The following is a 16,507-nucleotide window of genomic DNA, read 5'->3' as shown; positions in this document are numbered from 1 at the left end:
AAGAGGTTTTACGGGCACAACCGGAAGTAGTAGAACCGAGCACCAGTACATCGAGTAACATAGAAAAAGAAACAAGACGGCCTATCATTGACCTTGATTATTCGGAGATTTCTGATGAGAGCAATAGCTCTGTAATACGTATGCCTAGCGGACATATTGAGGAAAAGACGGCAATTGTGAATCGTATTATTGATTACTTATCGGACTTTTCAGCTGCGCTTCCTAGAACAGCCAACGACGATGTTGCTTGTAAGTACCGATAACACCAATATTTTAATCACTGCTTTAATAATAACTAATACATGATCAAAATAACAGCTGACTGTGGAGGTGAGGGTTTGCACACTCTTAACGCTGCTGATGACGAACAGGCCCAAACAACGCAGTTCGAAAACAATATAAGAGATGTGTATTTTGATCACCGTGAAAATCAGGCTTGGGTGTATCCTATAGAAGTTGATCTCACACAACAAACCGAAGAAGAAGAACGAGAAACCCGTTTGTGTGCTGAAGCGTTGCTTGAACAGCTTGCAGTTGATAATAATTTGCACAGTAATGCGTCCTCTTCTAACAATACTGGTAAATATTAATTTTTATGAACAGATTCAACAGAGAAATAAGGTTGCCTTTTTTACATAACAGGTTGTGACACAAGCGAGACTTTAATTTGATGCCTTCTGGATCTAATATTACTAATCATGCTATTGACCGTAGGTATTTGTAATATAATAACAAAGACTGACAAGAGAAACCGTTAAGAGTATTGGCCTGTTACAGTTTTTAATATATGTTCTTTTTTCAGAAATACAAACAGGCGGTGGTGCGCATCAAGACGATGCTTTTGGTGATGTACGCCCACCCGGTATACGTATTGAACTTCTGGCTGATTCAAGACGTTATTTTAAGCGATTCAAAGTACGAGGCAAGGAAATAATAGCACGGATTGTACCGCCACCACCAGGGTGTAACGTGTTACACTGGTTAGAAGGAGCGTTTCGCGATCTTTTAACGTTCATAACAGGCTCCTGCAACGGTGAAGATTTCGTGGGGATGTCGTTTTCATCAGATAGTTTACCGCAGGGATCTGCGTGGTTATCCTTCAGACCTGTGCGGGATTGTACGTTCGCTGATATATGGGACCTGATAACTAGTATAGCTCAAAGCGCGGCATCACTCGATATTATTGAAAAATTTGAAATTAAAACATGTATTGTCAAAGGTGTTGAAGGGTCGGGTAGAAAAGGGCTAACCCATGAGGATGTTGCTAAAAAATCCATTCTGACAATTAGAAATAATGATAACCTGTGTTTACCACGATCATTAGTAACGGCTCTTGCGTATGCTGAACGGGGTGAAATACGCACCGGTGCTTTACACACTAAATGGCAAAAAATAAGACAGCTTAATGGCTCTATGCAGCTGTTAGAGGCAACGGAACTGACTAACGCAGCAGGTATTACTATTCCGTTACGTGGCGCCGGCGTATATGAAATCACTCGTTATCAAAATTATCTGGCTCAAGACGGTGTTGCAATCATTGTTTACGAATTTTTGACCCTGGGTCGGCGCGCAGAACCTTTATTCGATGGTACACATCAGGTTTTAGAGTTGCGGGGTACCATTCGGCACACATTGAATATTTTGTATTATGAAAGATCGAATCATTTTCAACCGATCCTGAATCTTAGAGGGGCTGTGGGGTGCAGAGATTTCTGCTCGTCTTGTAACGCTCAGTGCAGACGTCTTGATCACCGATGTAAAAAAAAAAAATGCCCTCGTTGCTTCACTACGCCTCCGTGTGATACTGCTTCAAATAACATTATAGAATGCAATGATTGTGAACGAGAATTTTATGGTATAGCCTGCTTTAATAATCACGTTTCAGTTATCTTGCCCGGGAAAAAAAAAGCTAAAACCAGTGTTTGCGCTACGGTCAAGCGTTGTACCGTGTGCTTCAAAACTGTAAGACCGGCGGAAAAAAAGAAGCATTTATGTGGAACAGCTTTTTGCAAGACATGTAGAAGCGTGCAGGTAGACAATCATCTTTGTTTCATGAGACCTGTACACTTATTTGAAAAACAAGGAAAAGTACTTTTCATTTTTTACGATTTCGAAACACAGCAATGCACGCCTGTACGTGGTGCTGAATCTACACGTTTGCATGTTCCTAATTTATGTGTAGCACAGCGTGTCTGTGCATTTTGCAGTAGTAACAACAATATTTCGGAGCCCTGTGTATATTGCGGGCAACGCGAATTTATCTTTCGGTATAACCCTGTAGGCTCGTTAGTCAACCTAGCAATGCAAAAAGTCAAAGGTTTTTCGCGCACTATTTGTATAGCACACAACGCCGGTGGTTTTGACGCACAGTTTATTTTGCGATATCTAATTGAAGAAAAAAAAACACAACTGCCCTCTTTAATAATGAATGGCACCAAAATAATTTCTATGCGCCTTGAAAAACTTGTATTTCTCGACAGCTTAAACTACTTTCACATGCCGCTGAGTGCTTTACCGAAAGCTTTCGGCCTTACAGGACCAATAGCAAAAGGTATATTCCCTCATTTATTTAACAAACCCGAAAATCAGAATTATGTTGGTGAATTACCAACTATAGATTACTATTCGCCTGAAACGATGAGTAAGAACGACCGCGAAAAGCTTATGACGTGGTATCGGCAATCAAAAGAAAACGGCTATATTTTTGACTTTGCAAAGGAAATAGTTAACTATTGTCGGGACGATGTAACGATACTGAGACGCGCTTGTATGGTTTTTCGTGATATGTTTATGACGAGCGGCCGTGTGTGCCCTTTTGATGAAAGTACAACGATAGCATCAGCTTGTTTTCGTATTTATCGTAAAAACTTTTTGAAAGATAACACGATAGGTATTATACCAACAGGCGGTTATAGATGGGCTCATAATCAGTCAAAAAAAGCAATTGCATGGCTAGTTTGGATGGAGCATGTTCTCGGACACCCTATAGTACACGCGTGTAGAGGTCGTGAATTTAAACTACCTCAAAACTTATTAGTTGATGGGTACTACGAAACTAACGGTATATCACATGTGTTACAGTTTCATGGATGTTATTGGCACGGTTGTTTGCGCTGTTACCCCACAAACAGAGATCTGAAACAAAGCGATGGTTTGTCTATGCATGAACGCTTTGAGAAAACAGTCATCATACGTAATCGAATCCTTTCGGGTAATCATAACTTGAAAGAAATTTGGGAATGCGAGTATGATCAAATGATAAAAGAAAACACGCGAATGAGCTCTTTTTTATGTAACCACCCTTTGGTTAGAACAGACCCCCTAGACCCCCGCGATGCTTTTTTTGGTGGTCGTACAGAGAATATGGTAACACTATATGACGCAAACGATATGGAGCAAATACGTTATGTTGACGTCTGCTCCCTTTACCCGTATATTTGTAAATTTGGAAAGTACCCTGTAGGCCATCCAAAAGTATATGTCGGCGATGAGTGTAAGGTTCTGACGGGACCGCATAATACAGATCTCTCTAGAGTTGAGGGTATCGTGAAATGCACTGTACTACCACCGAGGAATCTTTATCACCCTGTTTTACCAGTACGCATGCATAACCGTCTACTATTCGCATTGTGTCGCACTTGCTGTGAAATTATGAACCAAAACGATTGTATGCATGATGATACAGATGATAGGGTGTTTGAAGGTACCTGGGTAGTTGATGAATTACAGAAAGCTATCTCCGTAGGCTACATCATAATGAGCGTGAGCGAGATATGGCAGTATGAGGTAACGCAATTGAACCGTGATACACAGGAAGGCGGCCATTTTACGGACTATATTAATACCTTTTTGAAAATCAAACAGGAGGCGAGCGGTTGGCCTGAAAACTGCTTAACGAGTGATGCTGCACGTAAAGCTTATATTGAAGAATTTGAAAAATCGGAAGGAATTAAAATGAATCATGATTCAATTGAAAAAAACCCTGGTTTAAGATCCGTTGCTAAGCTGTGTTTAAATTCATTTTGGGGTAAGTTCGGTCAGCGTGAAAATCTACCCCAAACGACCATTGTTTCAACGAGAAAAAAATTAATGGAAATGTTGACAAGCCCTGAAACCATAATTACAGGTATTCTGCCTGTAAATAATGATATATTATACGTTAATCACGTTAAAACTAATGATACGATCGAACCATCGGGTATAGCGAGCAGCGTGATAGCTGCTTATACTACCGCTCAAGCTCGCTTGAAGCTCTACAGCTATCTTGAGTTGCTTGATAAAAGAGCACTGTACTGTGATACTGATTCGGTTATATATGTGACGAAAAACTGTCCTGACGAATTCGAACCACCAACGGGTCAAATGTTAGGGGATTTGACCGATGAGTTGACTTGCTATGGCAAGGGGTGTTACATAAAGAGTTTCGTTTCTGGCGGTCCTAAATTTTATGCTTTCGTTGTTCACAATCCTAACGGGTCAGAAACAGAAGTTTGTAAGGTCAAAGGTATAACACTTAATTTTAGTAATAGCGCACTAATTAACTATAAATCAATACGTTCTTTTATTGTGGGGGAAAGAGAAGAGCCTGTTTTATTACAATATGATGCTATAAGACGCACAGCTTTTCACCACGTGATAACGCGCACGGAAACTAAAAAATGTAAACCAGCGAGCGTGAAACGCCGGCGTGATGGTGAATACGGGTCGCTTCCTTATGGCTATTGTTTGTAGGTAATTTTTATACGTAGGGGCCTATGAAATAATAAAACTGAATGAGAAAATAAAATAATTACTTTTCTGTTTTTGATTCATTCCTTTGTGAGGCGTCTGCATTACCATCTGATAAAAAAACCCCCCTCGCTTATTTATAAGTAAGCGTACAGCATTTTACTCATTCATAATGTTGGACACACGGTGGTCACACCCCTGGACATCTGTAATCTCTGGACCTACAGGCTGCGGTAAAACATATTTCGTTAAAAAATTTCTTAAATTTATTACGCGTATGAGTAGCGTGCCATTCGAAAGAATTATTTTCTATTATTCTGAGTGGCAGATGGCTTATACAGAATATGATACGATTGAATTTCGTGAGGGGTTACCGCAGTCTTCAGATTACGCTAATGATGTGCGTGCGAAGCTCATAATTATTGACGATTTAATGCGCGAGGCGTCGAATAACAGTGTAGTTGATCTATTCACAAAGGGGAGCCACCATAAAAATTTAAGTGTTGTTTTTTTAACACAAAACTTATTCCATCAGGGTCGCGGGCAGCGTGATATATCTCTTAACGCTAATTACATAGTTATATTTAAAAACCCTCGTGATCGTGCCCAAATACAACATTTGGCTCGTCAGGTTTGTCCTGAAAATCCTCGCTTTTTGCAAGAGGTATATTACGATGCTACAGCTAAGCCGCACGGTTATCTGTTGCTGGACTTGAAGCAATCAACACCTGAAAACTGCAGGTTCCGTACAAATATTTTTCCTGATGATCAATACCATTACGTTTACGTACCACGGAAAAAGATTAAAACCTGTAACACAACAGGCGAGCTACCAGTTATACGATTGTGATGGAGGGTCGCGGATCACCTTTTTGCAAAAAGTATTTTACTATTTTGCATGCTTTGCCGCATTTGAACACAGAGCAACGCCGGGCTCTTTTGCGTAAGGCCGACACACGTATAACACGTTGTATATGTGAGTGTGCTTTGAATATACTAAAAGGTAATGTACCGCTCAAAAACAGTCAGAGAAAAAAACTCAGAAGATACGCACCTTTAATACGTAAATTAGCTGTACGGAAAGGTTGTTGGAAAAGTAAAAAAAAAATTGTCGTTCAAAGCGGCGGCTTTTTACCCCTTTTATTAGCCCCGATATTGGGTAGTTTTTTGTCTAATATCATAGGTAACCGTTGATAATGGAACATGCTCGAAAAATGATTCTCGTTCCCGAAGAGAGCTTATCGCATTTAGCCCTACAAAAAGATAACAAGCATCGTTTCATTCCTAATAATAATGAAAATGATTCTAAGGAGTGTCATCATGGTTCGCTAATCGGCAAAACTATTGAAGCAACATTAGCTAGATTAGATGCTGAGATGAGTAAAATTTTACAAGACGAATCGTACGAAGACCCACGGGAGAAATGGCGTGCTTATCTGGCTGTGCTACAACGTTACCTGCATTTTGCAACTAGTGAGAGAGCTCTGCAGGGTATCACAGATTTAAAAGAGAAAGAAAAAACGGGTCAGAACGATAAGAAGAATGACAAGAACATGGAGAACATGGAGAAAAAAATGAACCGGGAAAGCTTGAACGACTCTCTTATAATCGAAAGTGTCCCACGAAAATTTCGTAACAAAGCAAAACTTTTATTACGTCGCTTGCACAATACACCTTTGTCCCTTTTTTCCTGGGATACTGAGGGTGTTGTTTCTATACGTGGTAAACCTCTGAAGGATTCAAACATAGTTGATCTGATCAACGACGCAATGCGAGCACGAAAAACCTCTAAACCTGTCGGCCGTAAAACATTTGCGCAGTTTTTAAGATCTGTAAAAACGCCGCGTGAGTTCATTGGTAATGAGGAGCTGTGGGCAGCGTCAACAGCTAATTCAACACTCAGAAGCCCTACATTACAAGCAGGACCGAGTCGCGATAGTAGTAGAGAAGATGTTGAAGAGGAAGAAGATCATTCTGAATTTTACAGCGGTAACGAGAGCAATAGGTCAGTTCAAAGTACGCAAAACGGTTCTGGTTATCAGTGTAAAAGAAAACGCATAAACTGGGTAAAAATTAAATTATAAGCTGAAAGATGCTGAAACGCGTTTACTATAACACTAGCCATGAAGCATCCTTTTCAGGTGCAAGAAGATTATTACAGGAAGGAAAGAAGAAAAAAATTCCTCGTGAAAAAGTGTTGCACTGGCTTGAAGCCCAGGATGCTTACACGAAGCATAAAGTGGTGAGGCATCGTTTCCCGCGTAGGTGTTATAATGTGCGAAACGTAGACGATGTGTGGGAGGTGGATCTCGTAGATCTTCGTTCAATTAAAAATTACAACGATGGCTATGTGTATCTTCTTGTGGTTATAGATGTTTTAAGTAAATACGTCTGGGTAGAACCGCTATTCGATAAGAAAACCGAATCTGTAGCAAAAGCTTTTGCCCGTGTACTTCACAAGCGTAATACATGCAGATCACCAATTTGTTTACAATCGGATAGAGGTAAAGAATTTATGGGTAATGCATTTCAAACTCTTTTGAAGCGTAAAAACATTCGGTTTCGTACGGTGAGGAACCCTGATATTAAAGCCTCGATCGTTGAGCGCTTCAACCGCACACTTAAAGAAAGAATGTGGCGCTATTTTACTTTTAGCAGGGAAAAACGATACATTGATGTTTTACAAAATATTATCCACGCGTATAATCATGCGTTACATAGTGGTATAAAAATGGCACCAGCTTCTGTAACGTTTCACACAGCTGCTAGAGCTCGTGCGAATCTCATGCATCGGTATAAAAAGCACTGCAGTCAAGGGGCTCCTAAATACAGCGTAGGTGATACTGTACGTATCAGTAGCGCGAAGGCAGCCTTTGCAAAAGGCTACAAGGGTAATTGGAGTGAAGAGCTGTTCAAAGTACACCGTGTATCAACAACGCGGCAGCCTTTCGTATATATTTTACACGATCTTCATGGTGAAGAGATTGATGGTATTTTTTATGAACCGGAATTATCAAGAGTTCGCGTAACTGCATCAATCAGGTCGAAAGTATAATAAAAGGTGGCATAATGAAGGATGAATTCCATATCGTTTTACCTAGCAATAGCAGTATGAAATACTACCCTGAAAATACAACAACACGCTACACTACAAATTTACCACAAAGCATGTCTTTGCACGGTAAATGGGCTGTGTCTTTAGCAGAAATACATATACCCATGACTATTTTACATATACCGAAAGATGGCGAAGAAAATTTTATCAATATCGTAACAAACGTTGTGACTCCTGGTACGAAAGCTGATGTTGATTTCATAGACGATTACGTATGCGTACCACCAGGTGTGTACCGTAGCATAGATGCGCTACTAGATACGATTAACGAAATGGCTTGTGTATCCGGTCATCTTCAATTTCGATATGAGCGCAATGGTTATATTACTGTAACACGCATCTGCCGTAATTGTACAAATATAGAGCATTCTTTCCGCTTCTCTCCTATATTAAACAAAATTTTAGGTTTTACGCATTCAATAGGTCTTGTGGTACAACATAAATCACCATACACAGCACCAAGGCTTGCAAGTTTGACTAACAGAATTCCTGATATGTTCTTTGTGTATACAGATATTTGTGAACCATATATTACAGGAGATGTACACACACCCTTATTACGTGTCGTTTCATCTGACGCCTCTAACAATTATAGCTACGGTTCTATGAAAATCCGTAGTTTCTCACCACCTCGTTACATACCCTTGTTACGTACGAATTTTCAAACAATAGATATTGATATAAGAGACGAGTTTGGGGAACCTATACCATTCGAGGGAGGAACGCTGACGGTGACGCTACAGTTCAAACGTGTAGGTTAACACCTAATAAAATGAATCATTACGATTTATATTTTGATACACAGACGGGTGCCGGTTCCAGAACAGGTTATGGCGGGATTAGCCATGTATACATTGGCTCCCCGAACCAACGGGGCCATGGGATCGGTAGTTTCTTAGGGGGTCTTTTTCGACGTATCATACCTCTCTTAAGACAAGGAGCACAAACGGTAGGTAAAGAAGCTTTAAGGTCCGGTATCAACGTCATAAACGATATAGAGACTGGCGTACGGCCGCGAGAGGCCTTCAAAACGAGGCTGCGTGAATCGGGTGAAAATTTAAAACATAAAGCTGAAGAAAAAATTAATAAACTGATGCGTGGCTCAGGTTATAAAGACTCGAAAATTCGTAAACTGATGCATTCCTTCAACGACAGTACACAGCGACGTATCGCTCGCAAAAAGAAGAAGAAGCGAAACACACGTTCTACCCAACGAAAGCGAAGCGGTTGTATAAAGAAAAAAAAAGCGGCTAGAAGGACAAGATCTTCTGGCAGTCTTAAAACAATAAGAAGAAAAAAGAGGAAGGTAAAAACTAAATCAAGAACAGTGTCTGATATTTTCTCTTAGATCTATTCATTGAAAAAATGGCTTTTTTACACACACATTCATGCGAGTGTATGAAATCAGAGCTTGAATTGTTTACGTTACCACCAACGCAAACAACTATAGAAGGAACACAGTGGGTGTACTATAAGCCTATATCATCTCTCACTGATGATGCACCTATTGAATTCGTAGTGCCAGGGCAGGGGGATGAGTACATTGATCTAGCGCATACTATGTTGAGCTTAAAGGTTAAAATTACTTCAACAAATGCGAAGCCCGAATTAATATCGGAAGTAGCCCCTGTTAATAATTTACTGCATTCGTTGTTTAATCAAGTCGATATTTTCTTGAACCAAAAACTCGTATCGCCTCCAAATAACGCGTACGCGTACAGAGCATACATTGAAACATTATTGAATTATGGTGTTGGTGCAAAATCGTCACACCTTACGACTGTTCTATGGTATAGTGATACAGCTGGTAAAATGGATACTTTAGGGTCTTCTAATACAGGTTTTGCTGCTCGTAGAGATATCCTAACAGGTAGTGGTGAGATTGACCTTCTTGGCCATCTGCACCGCGATATCTTCAATCAAGAAAGGTACTTGATAAACGGCGTCGAAATGCGCTTACGCCTTGTACGCACAAATGAGGCTTTTTGTCTTATGACAAACTCACCTGATTATAATATTCATGTTAGTGAGGCGTCTCTTCTTGTAAGAAGGGCAAAAATAGCTCCAGGTGTTCTTTTAGCTCACGCCCGGGCTCTGACCAAAACAACCGCAAAGTACCCGCTGACACGCGTAGAGGTTAAAGCTATATCAATGCATGCAGGGGTACATGGTGATACCTTAGACAACGTCATATTAGGGCAGTTACCTAAGCGAATCATTATAGGATTTGTCGATAATAAGGCTTTCAACGGTAATAGAGCGCTGAACCCCTTCAATTTCGATAATTATAAAATTAATTATCTTTCTCTGTATCTGGACGGTAATCAAATACCGTCAAAACCTCTACAGCCGCGCTTTGGTACCTCGGGGCTATACGTAGATGCTTATCATACTTTATTTTCAGGTACAGGTATTCATTTTTTAAATCAAGGGAACACGGTCTCGCGTAGTAATTACCCTCTAGGATATTGTCTCTTTGCTTTTGATCTTACACCCGATTTTTCGGCAAATAGTAACACCCACTGGAATCTGGTACGCCATGGTAGTGTCAGAATTGAGGTCCGTTTTGAGGAAGCGTTAAGTACAACTGTTAACTGCGTTGTGTATGCTGAGTATGATAATGTGTTGGAGATTGATGCGTCACGGCAAGTAATTGTGGACTTCAGCGGTTGAATAAAAAAGAGCTTCTCTAAACAGTGAAATGGTTAGTTGCTGCTGAAGAGAGCTACCATGAACATCATTGTAGATATACAGGGCTTAAAAGATAAAGAGCGCTCTTTCATACCAAAAGAAGTTGCAATAGCGTCTGTGCAGTGCTCGTACACGGGCCACTGGCTAATAAAACCTCCTCATAACTATAATGAACTACCGAATAATTTGAAAAGAGAAAATTCGTGGTTACAACGGTATTACCACGGGGTTAAGTGGTCTGAAGGCTCTACAAGCCTGCAAGACATAAACAATATTTTGAAAGAGGCTGTGCTGAGTGCTGATCGAGTCTTCACTAGAGGCTCAACCAAATCAAAATATCTAGAACAGCTCACAGGGTGCTTCATTATAAATCTGGAAAATGACTTTGAGGAGCCGTCATTTCACAATCTTTCTGAATCTATAACAACGTGTATTCATCATGGGATGCTACGTGAAAAAAAAAATACCGTGTACGCATGCTCTCTCGACAATGCTTTAAGAATTAAAGCATGGCTATCTCACAACGATCGTATTGGTTCTTTACGGAAATATAGAACTACCAAAGAACGATGCGGCCCATCGCGGTGATCTGTGAAGAGAAATAGCGGTCTTGATTAACGGTCGATTATTATGAACAGTCTTCAAATTCTACACGCTCTTCAAGGCATCAAGGATCATACAGTAGGCGTATACCCGGCTGACCGTATCCCTAAGGTGTGGGGTAAACCAACAGCCTTTGTGGCTAATACTGATGGACACAAACAACCAGGTACCCACTGGGTCGGTTTCTACGTCAATCGAGATGGAGTCGGTTGGTTCTTCGATAGCTACGGATTGCCCCCGATCATCCCGCAGCATCTCAGCAGCCTCCGAAGGAACTGTAGAATCTTCAGATGCAACACTTCTCAACTTCAGAGTGCGGATTCACAATGTTGCGGACAGTATTGCATTATGTTTCTTCATTATATGTGTTCTGGGTTCGGTATTGATAAGTTCAGAAGCATATTTTCAAGCGACTTGTCGCGCAATGACCGAATAGTGGATAATTATTACAAAGACTTTATTGGCCGCTGTGATAAAAGCGCGATGGTTGATTCTGTTTCTAATAAGATTAGAAGTTTTAATAACCGTGATCAGTTTGAAGAAAAAAAGGTATACTGCATTCAAAACTGTTGTTCACGCTCGCGCTTTTTGTGGGTGTCTCGTATTTCATAATTTTGCATGCTTCGCAAAAAATATGATCTATCTGTGGTGGGTTGGTGGAGGAATATTCGCTCTTAAGAGGGGGGCTGTCCGTATATAAATGATTCGCAGCAAGGAGCGCATCTATCTTGTACCGTAGTACGATACGAAGACACCGGACCAAAAAACCGGAAAAATAGTCTATTCAGATCGTATGCATAAAAAACGACGCGAGCTGAAATTACGTGTGAATCGCCTCATAAAAGATATCGCCCATATCAAAAATATCATACGGCACAGAGCGGAATTAAATTTTTTATCACGTGAACTAACAAGCTTAAAAATCAGCGATGGACTTTTCACGCATCAACAAAATCAGTCTCATTCGTGCCTCCTTGGACGTGAAAAAATTATCTGCACTGTCTACCGATCAAGACTACCGCCTTTCGGATATTCGACGAGTTAATACAGCGCATGGTGTAAATTATATGATCGATGTGAAAAACGAATTCACATGTTATTTACCAGCTCGTTTTACAAAAGCATTTGATGAAGACGAAGAGTTTTTCAAACAAATGGTGAAATGTGCGCGTGACGGTGCTTTGCTTATACGCTATCACGGTGGTCCATACCATAGTATCGAGTTCAAGCCGGCCCAGAATTGACTTTGACCGTTGTTATTACGAGAAATATCATGGATCTGAACGAGAAGATAAATGAAAAGAAGAAGAAGAGATTACGGTCATTAGGTTTGAAACCGAGGCTGTCATTATTATCAGCATTATACCCCTTAAATACGGAGGCGTCGAAATGTGTATGGGTTGGCTTGGACGCTCATAACAATAGTGATCCGAAAATAGTAATACATATTACTTGTGACAACAGTGGCTGGATTGTGCTGGGTCCTGCTGCGTGGGTTGATTTTGAAGAGCACTTTATGATTATTTCTCGGTTTTTTAGAAAAAATAGAAAAACAGTATTACCGGCCTACAGTAGCTGCGTTCTATCGTCGCTACATAACGGAAAAAAAGAAGAATGGTCTGAGGACGAAGAGGACCATGCAGGTTTTCAATTAGAAAAAAGATCATCTACACCGTCACAGCACACCGTCATGAAAGGTGTTCGTTATTTATTGAAGTTTGAGGAACATGCTAACCAACCCGTAATTATTATTCAAAACGAAACAAATCATGACGTAGAAACTGTATGGCGTAACAACCTGTTTCAAGTCCAGCTTACGGAGGTCGAGTTCTCTAGTTTACGAGCAGTAAGTCATAGTATTAACACGCACAGATCATGGCTTATGGGCATCGGAAATGATGTTAAAACATGTCGGGACACATTGATTAAAACTATTGCGATGGAAATCCCAAAAATCTCTAAGCAGCGTTTACGACGGAAAATTAAGAGAAGGCGTTTAACAATACGGGAAAAAATCAGCCAGAAATTAGCAATGTCAGATGCTAATTGCGGTCTGTCTGCTACATCTAAAGCGTCTTTAATTGACGATCTCATGACCAACCATTTTAATCATATTGTTACCAATATTCTTAATACATATTCATAATCATACTTATAATTTATAAACATTTCATGTATCTTCAAATTGTATGTAAAAGCAATAAAATGATAAAAAAATCATGCGGGCTGCTATGACGGCTCCACACACCCCACCTCCACACCCACCCCCACCTCCATCACCTCCCCCCACCACTCGAAAAAATCGAGCTGGCAGGGGAGGCCGAGGAGTGGGGGTAGGAGTGGGGATGGGAGTGGGGGTCGCCATAGTGGCCCACATACTACTAACATCCAATATCATGATAAAAACTCGTTTTTTCACAAAATGAGAAGTGAAAACACGTTGCCTTGGCGTGTCTCGGGGGCAATGAGAAATTTTTCCTTTTTTCTTCAGTTTCTTTTGCCTATTTGGAACTGAAGATCATGGTGGAAGGTCGATTTTCAGCGGAGACATGAATTTCGCCTTATAACATACAATTTCATGATAAAAACTCGTTTTTCCACGAAATTGGAAGTGAAAAAACATTGCCTTGGCTTCTCTCCAGGGCCGTGAGGATATTTTACCCGTTTCTTGAGTTCCATTTGCCTATTCGGAACTGAAGATCATGATGGAAGGTCGATTTTCAGCGGAGACATGAATTTCGACTTATAACATACAATTTCATGATAAAAACTCGTTTTTTCACGAAATTGGAAGTGAAAAAAAATTGCCTTGGCTTCTCTCAGGGTCGTGAGGTTTTTTTCCCGTTTCTTGAGTTCCTTTTGCCTATTTGAAATTGAAAATCATGGAAGGATCCCGACTTTTAGCGGAGATATGAATTTCTGCTTATAACATCCAATATCATGATAAAAACTCGTTTTTTCACGAAATTGGAAGTGAAAACACGTTGCCTTGGCGTGTCTCGGAGGCAATGAGAAATTTTTCCTTGTTTCGTTAGTTTCTTTTCCCTATTTGGAACTGAAGATCATGGTGGAAGGTCGATTTCCAGCGGAGACATGAATTTCGCCATATAACATACAATTTCATGATAAAAACTCGTCTTTCCACGAAATTGGAAGTGAAAACACGTTGCCTTGGCGTGTCTCAGGGGCAATGAGAAATTTTTCCTTGTTCCTTCAGTTTTTTTTGCCTATTTGGAACTGAAGATCATGATGGAAGGTCGATTTTCAGCGGAGACATGAATTTCGCCTTATAACATACAATTTCTTGATAAAAACTCGTTTTTTCACGAAATTGGAAGTGAAAAAAAATTGCCTTGGCTTCTCTCAGGGTCGTGACGATTTTTTCCCCGTTTCTTGAGTTCCTTTTGCCTATTTGATATTGAAAATCATGGGAGATTCCCGACTTTTAGCGGAGATATGAATTTCTGCTTATAACATCCAATATCATGATAAAAACTCGTTCTTTCACGAAATTGGAAGTGAAAACACGTTGCCTTGGCTTCTCTCAGGGTCGTGAGGATTTTTTTCCCGTTTCTTGAGTTCCCGTTCGCTGTTTGAAATTGAAAATCATGGAAGAATCCTGACTTTTAGCGGAGATATGAGTTTCTGCTTATAACATCCAATATCATGATAAAAACTCCTTATTTCACAAAATGGGAAGTGAAAACACGTTGCCTTGGCGTGTCTCGGGGCAATGAGAAATTTTTCCTTGTTTCTTCAGTTTCTTTTGCCTATTTGGAACTGAAGATCATGGGAGAATGTCGATTTCCAGCGGAGACATGAATTTCGCCTTATAACATACAATTTCATGATAAAAACTCGTTTTTCCACGAAATTGGAAGTGAAAAAACATTGCCTTGGCTCCTCTCCAGGGCCGTGAGGATATTTTACCCGTTACTTGAGTTCCATTTGCCTATTCGGAACTGAAGATCATGATGGAAGGTCGATTTTCAGCGGAGACATGAATTTCGCCTTACAACCTTCAATTTCATGATATAAACTAGTTTTTTCACGAAATTGGAAGTGAAAACACGTTGCCTTGGCGTGTCTCGGGGGCAATGAGAAATTTTTCCTTTTTTCTTCAGTTTCTTTTCCCTATTTGGAACTGAAGATCATGGTGGAAGGTGGATTTCCAGCGGAGGCATGAATTTCGCCTTATAACATACAATTTCATGATAAAAACTCGTTTTTCCACGAAATTGGAAGTGAAAAAACATTGCCTTGGCTTCTCTCCAGGGCCGTGAGGATTTTTTCCCCGTTTCTTGAGTTCCTTTTGCCTATTTGAAATAGAAAATCATGGGAGATTCCCGACTTTTAGCGGAGATATGAATTTCTGCTTATAACATCCAATATCATGATAAAAACTCGTTTTTTCACGAAATTGGAAGTGAAAACACGTTGCCTTGGCGTGTCTCAGGGCAATGAGAAATTTCTCCCTGTTCCTTCAGATTCTTTTGCCTATTTGGAACTGAAGATCATGGGAGAATGTCGATTTCCAGCGGAGACATGAATTTCGCCTTATAACATACAATTTCATGATAAAAACTCGTTTTTCCACGAAATTGGAAGTGAAAACACGTTGCCTTGGCGTGTCTCAGGGGCAATGAGAAATTTTTCCTTGTTCCTTCAGTTTTTTTTGCCTATTTGGAACTGAAGGTCATGGTGGAAGGTCGATTTCCAACGGAGGCATGAATTTCGCCTTATAACATACAATTTCATGATAAAAACTCGTTTTTCCACGAAATTGGAAGTGAAAAAACATTGCCTTGGCTTCTCTCCAGGGCCGTGAGGTTTTTTTCCCGTTTCTTGAGTTCCTTTTGCCTATTTGAAATTGAAAATCATGGAAGAATCCCGACTTTTAGCGGAGATATGAATTTCTGCTTATAACATCCAATATCATGATAAAAACTCGTTATTTCACAAAATGGGAAGTGAAAACACGTTGCATTGGCATGTCTCGATTGCAATGACAAATTTTTCCCTGTTCCTTCAGTTTCTTTTGCCTATTTGGAACTGAAGATCATGGGAGAATGTCGATTTCCAGCGGAGACATGAATTTCGCCTTATAACATACAATATCATGATAAAAACTCGTCTTTCCACGAAATTGGAAGTGAAAACACGTTGCCTTGGCGTGTCTCAGGGGCAATGAGAAATTTTTCCTTGTTCCTTCAGTTTCTTTGCCTATTTGGAACTGAAGATCATGATGGAAGGTCGATTTTCAGCGGAGACATGAATTTCGCCTTATAACATACAATTTCGTGATAAAAACTCGTTTTTTCACGAAATTGGAAGTGAAAAAACATTGCCTTGGCTTCTCTCAGGGTCGTG

At 40.2% G+C, this 16,507-nt stretch overlaps 1 protein-coding gene across 2 annotated transcripts; it reads left to right on the top strand.

Annotated features, from left to right (window-relative positions):
• Positions 1-484: 484 nt before the first annotated feature.
• Positions 485-4,744, top strand: LOC122418598 (uncharacterized). 2 transcript variants are annotated; one of them, XM_043432871.1, is made up of 3 exons: positions 485-579; positions 643-710; positions 803-4,744. In XM_043432871.1, exons 2-3 carry the CDS (start codon positions 671-673, stop codon positions 4,729-4,731), a joined length of 3,969 nt encoding a protein of 1,322 aa, XP_043288806.1. In that variant the 5' UTR covers positions 485-579; positions 643-670; the 3' UTR covers positions 4,732-4,744. The 2 variants fall into 2 exon arrangements, with proteins under 2 accessions (XP_043288806.1, XP_043288805.1); XM_043432870.1 differs by having other exon boundaries at positions 567-710.
• The last annotated feature ends 11,763 nt before the right edge of the window (positions 4,745-16,507 follow it).

The sequence above is a fragment of the Venturia canescens genome, unplaced genomic scaffold, assembly GCF_019457755.1.
Source record: "Venturia canescens isolate UGA unplaced genomic scaffold, ASM1945775v1 PGA_scaffold_15__1_contigs__length_3012046, whole genome shotgun sequence".
Classification (NCBI taxonomy): Eukaryota; Metazoa; Arthropoda; class Insecta; order Hymenoptera; family Ichneumonidae; genus Venturia; species Venturia canescens.
This window is presented reverse-complemented; position numbering and strand designations above follow the sequence as displayed.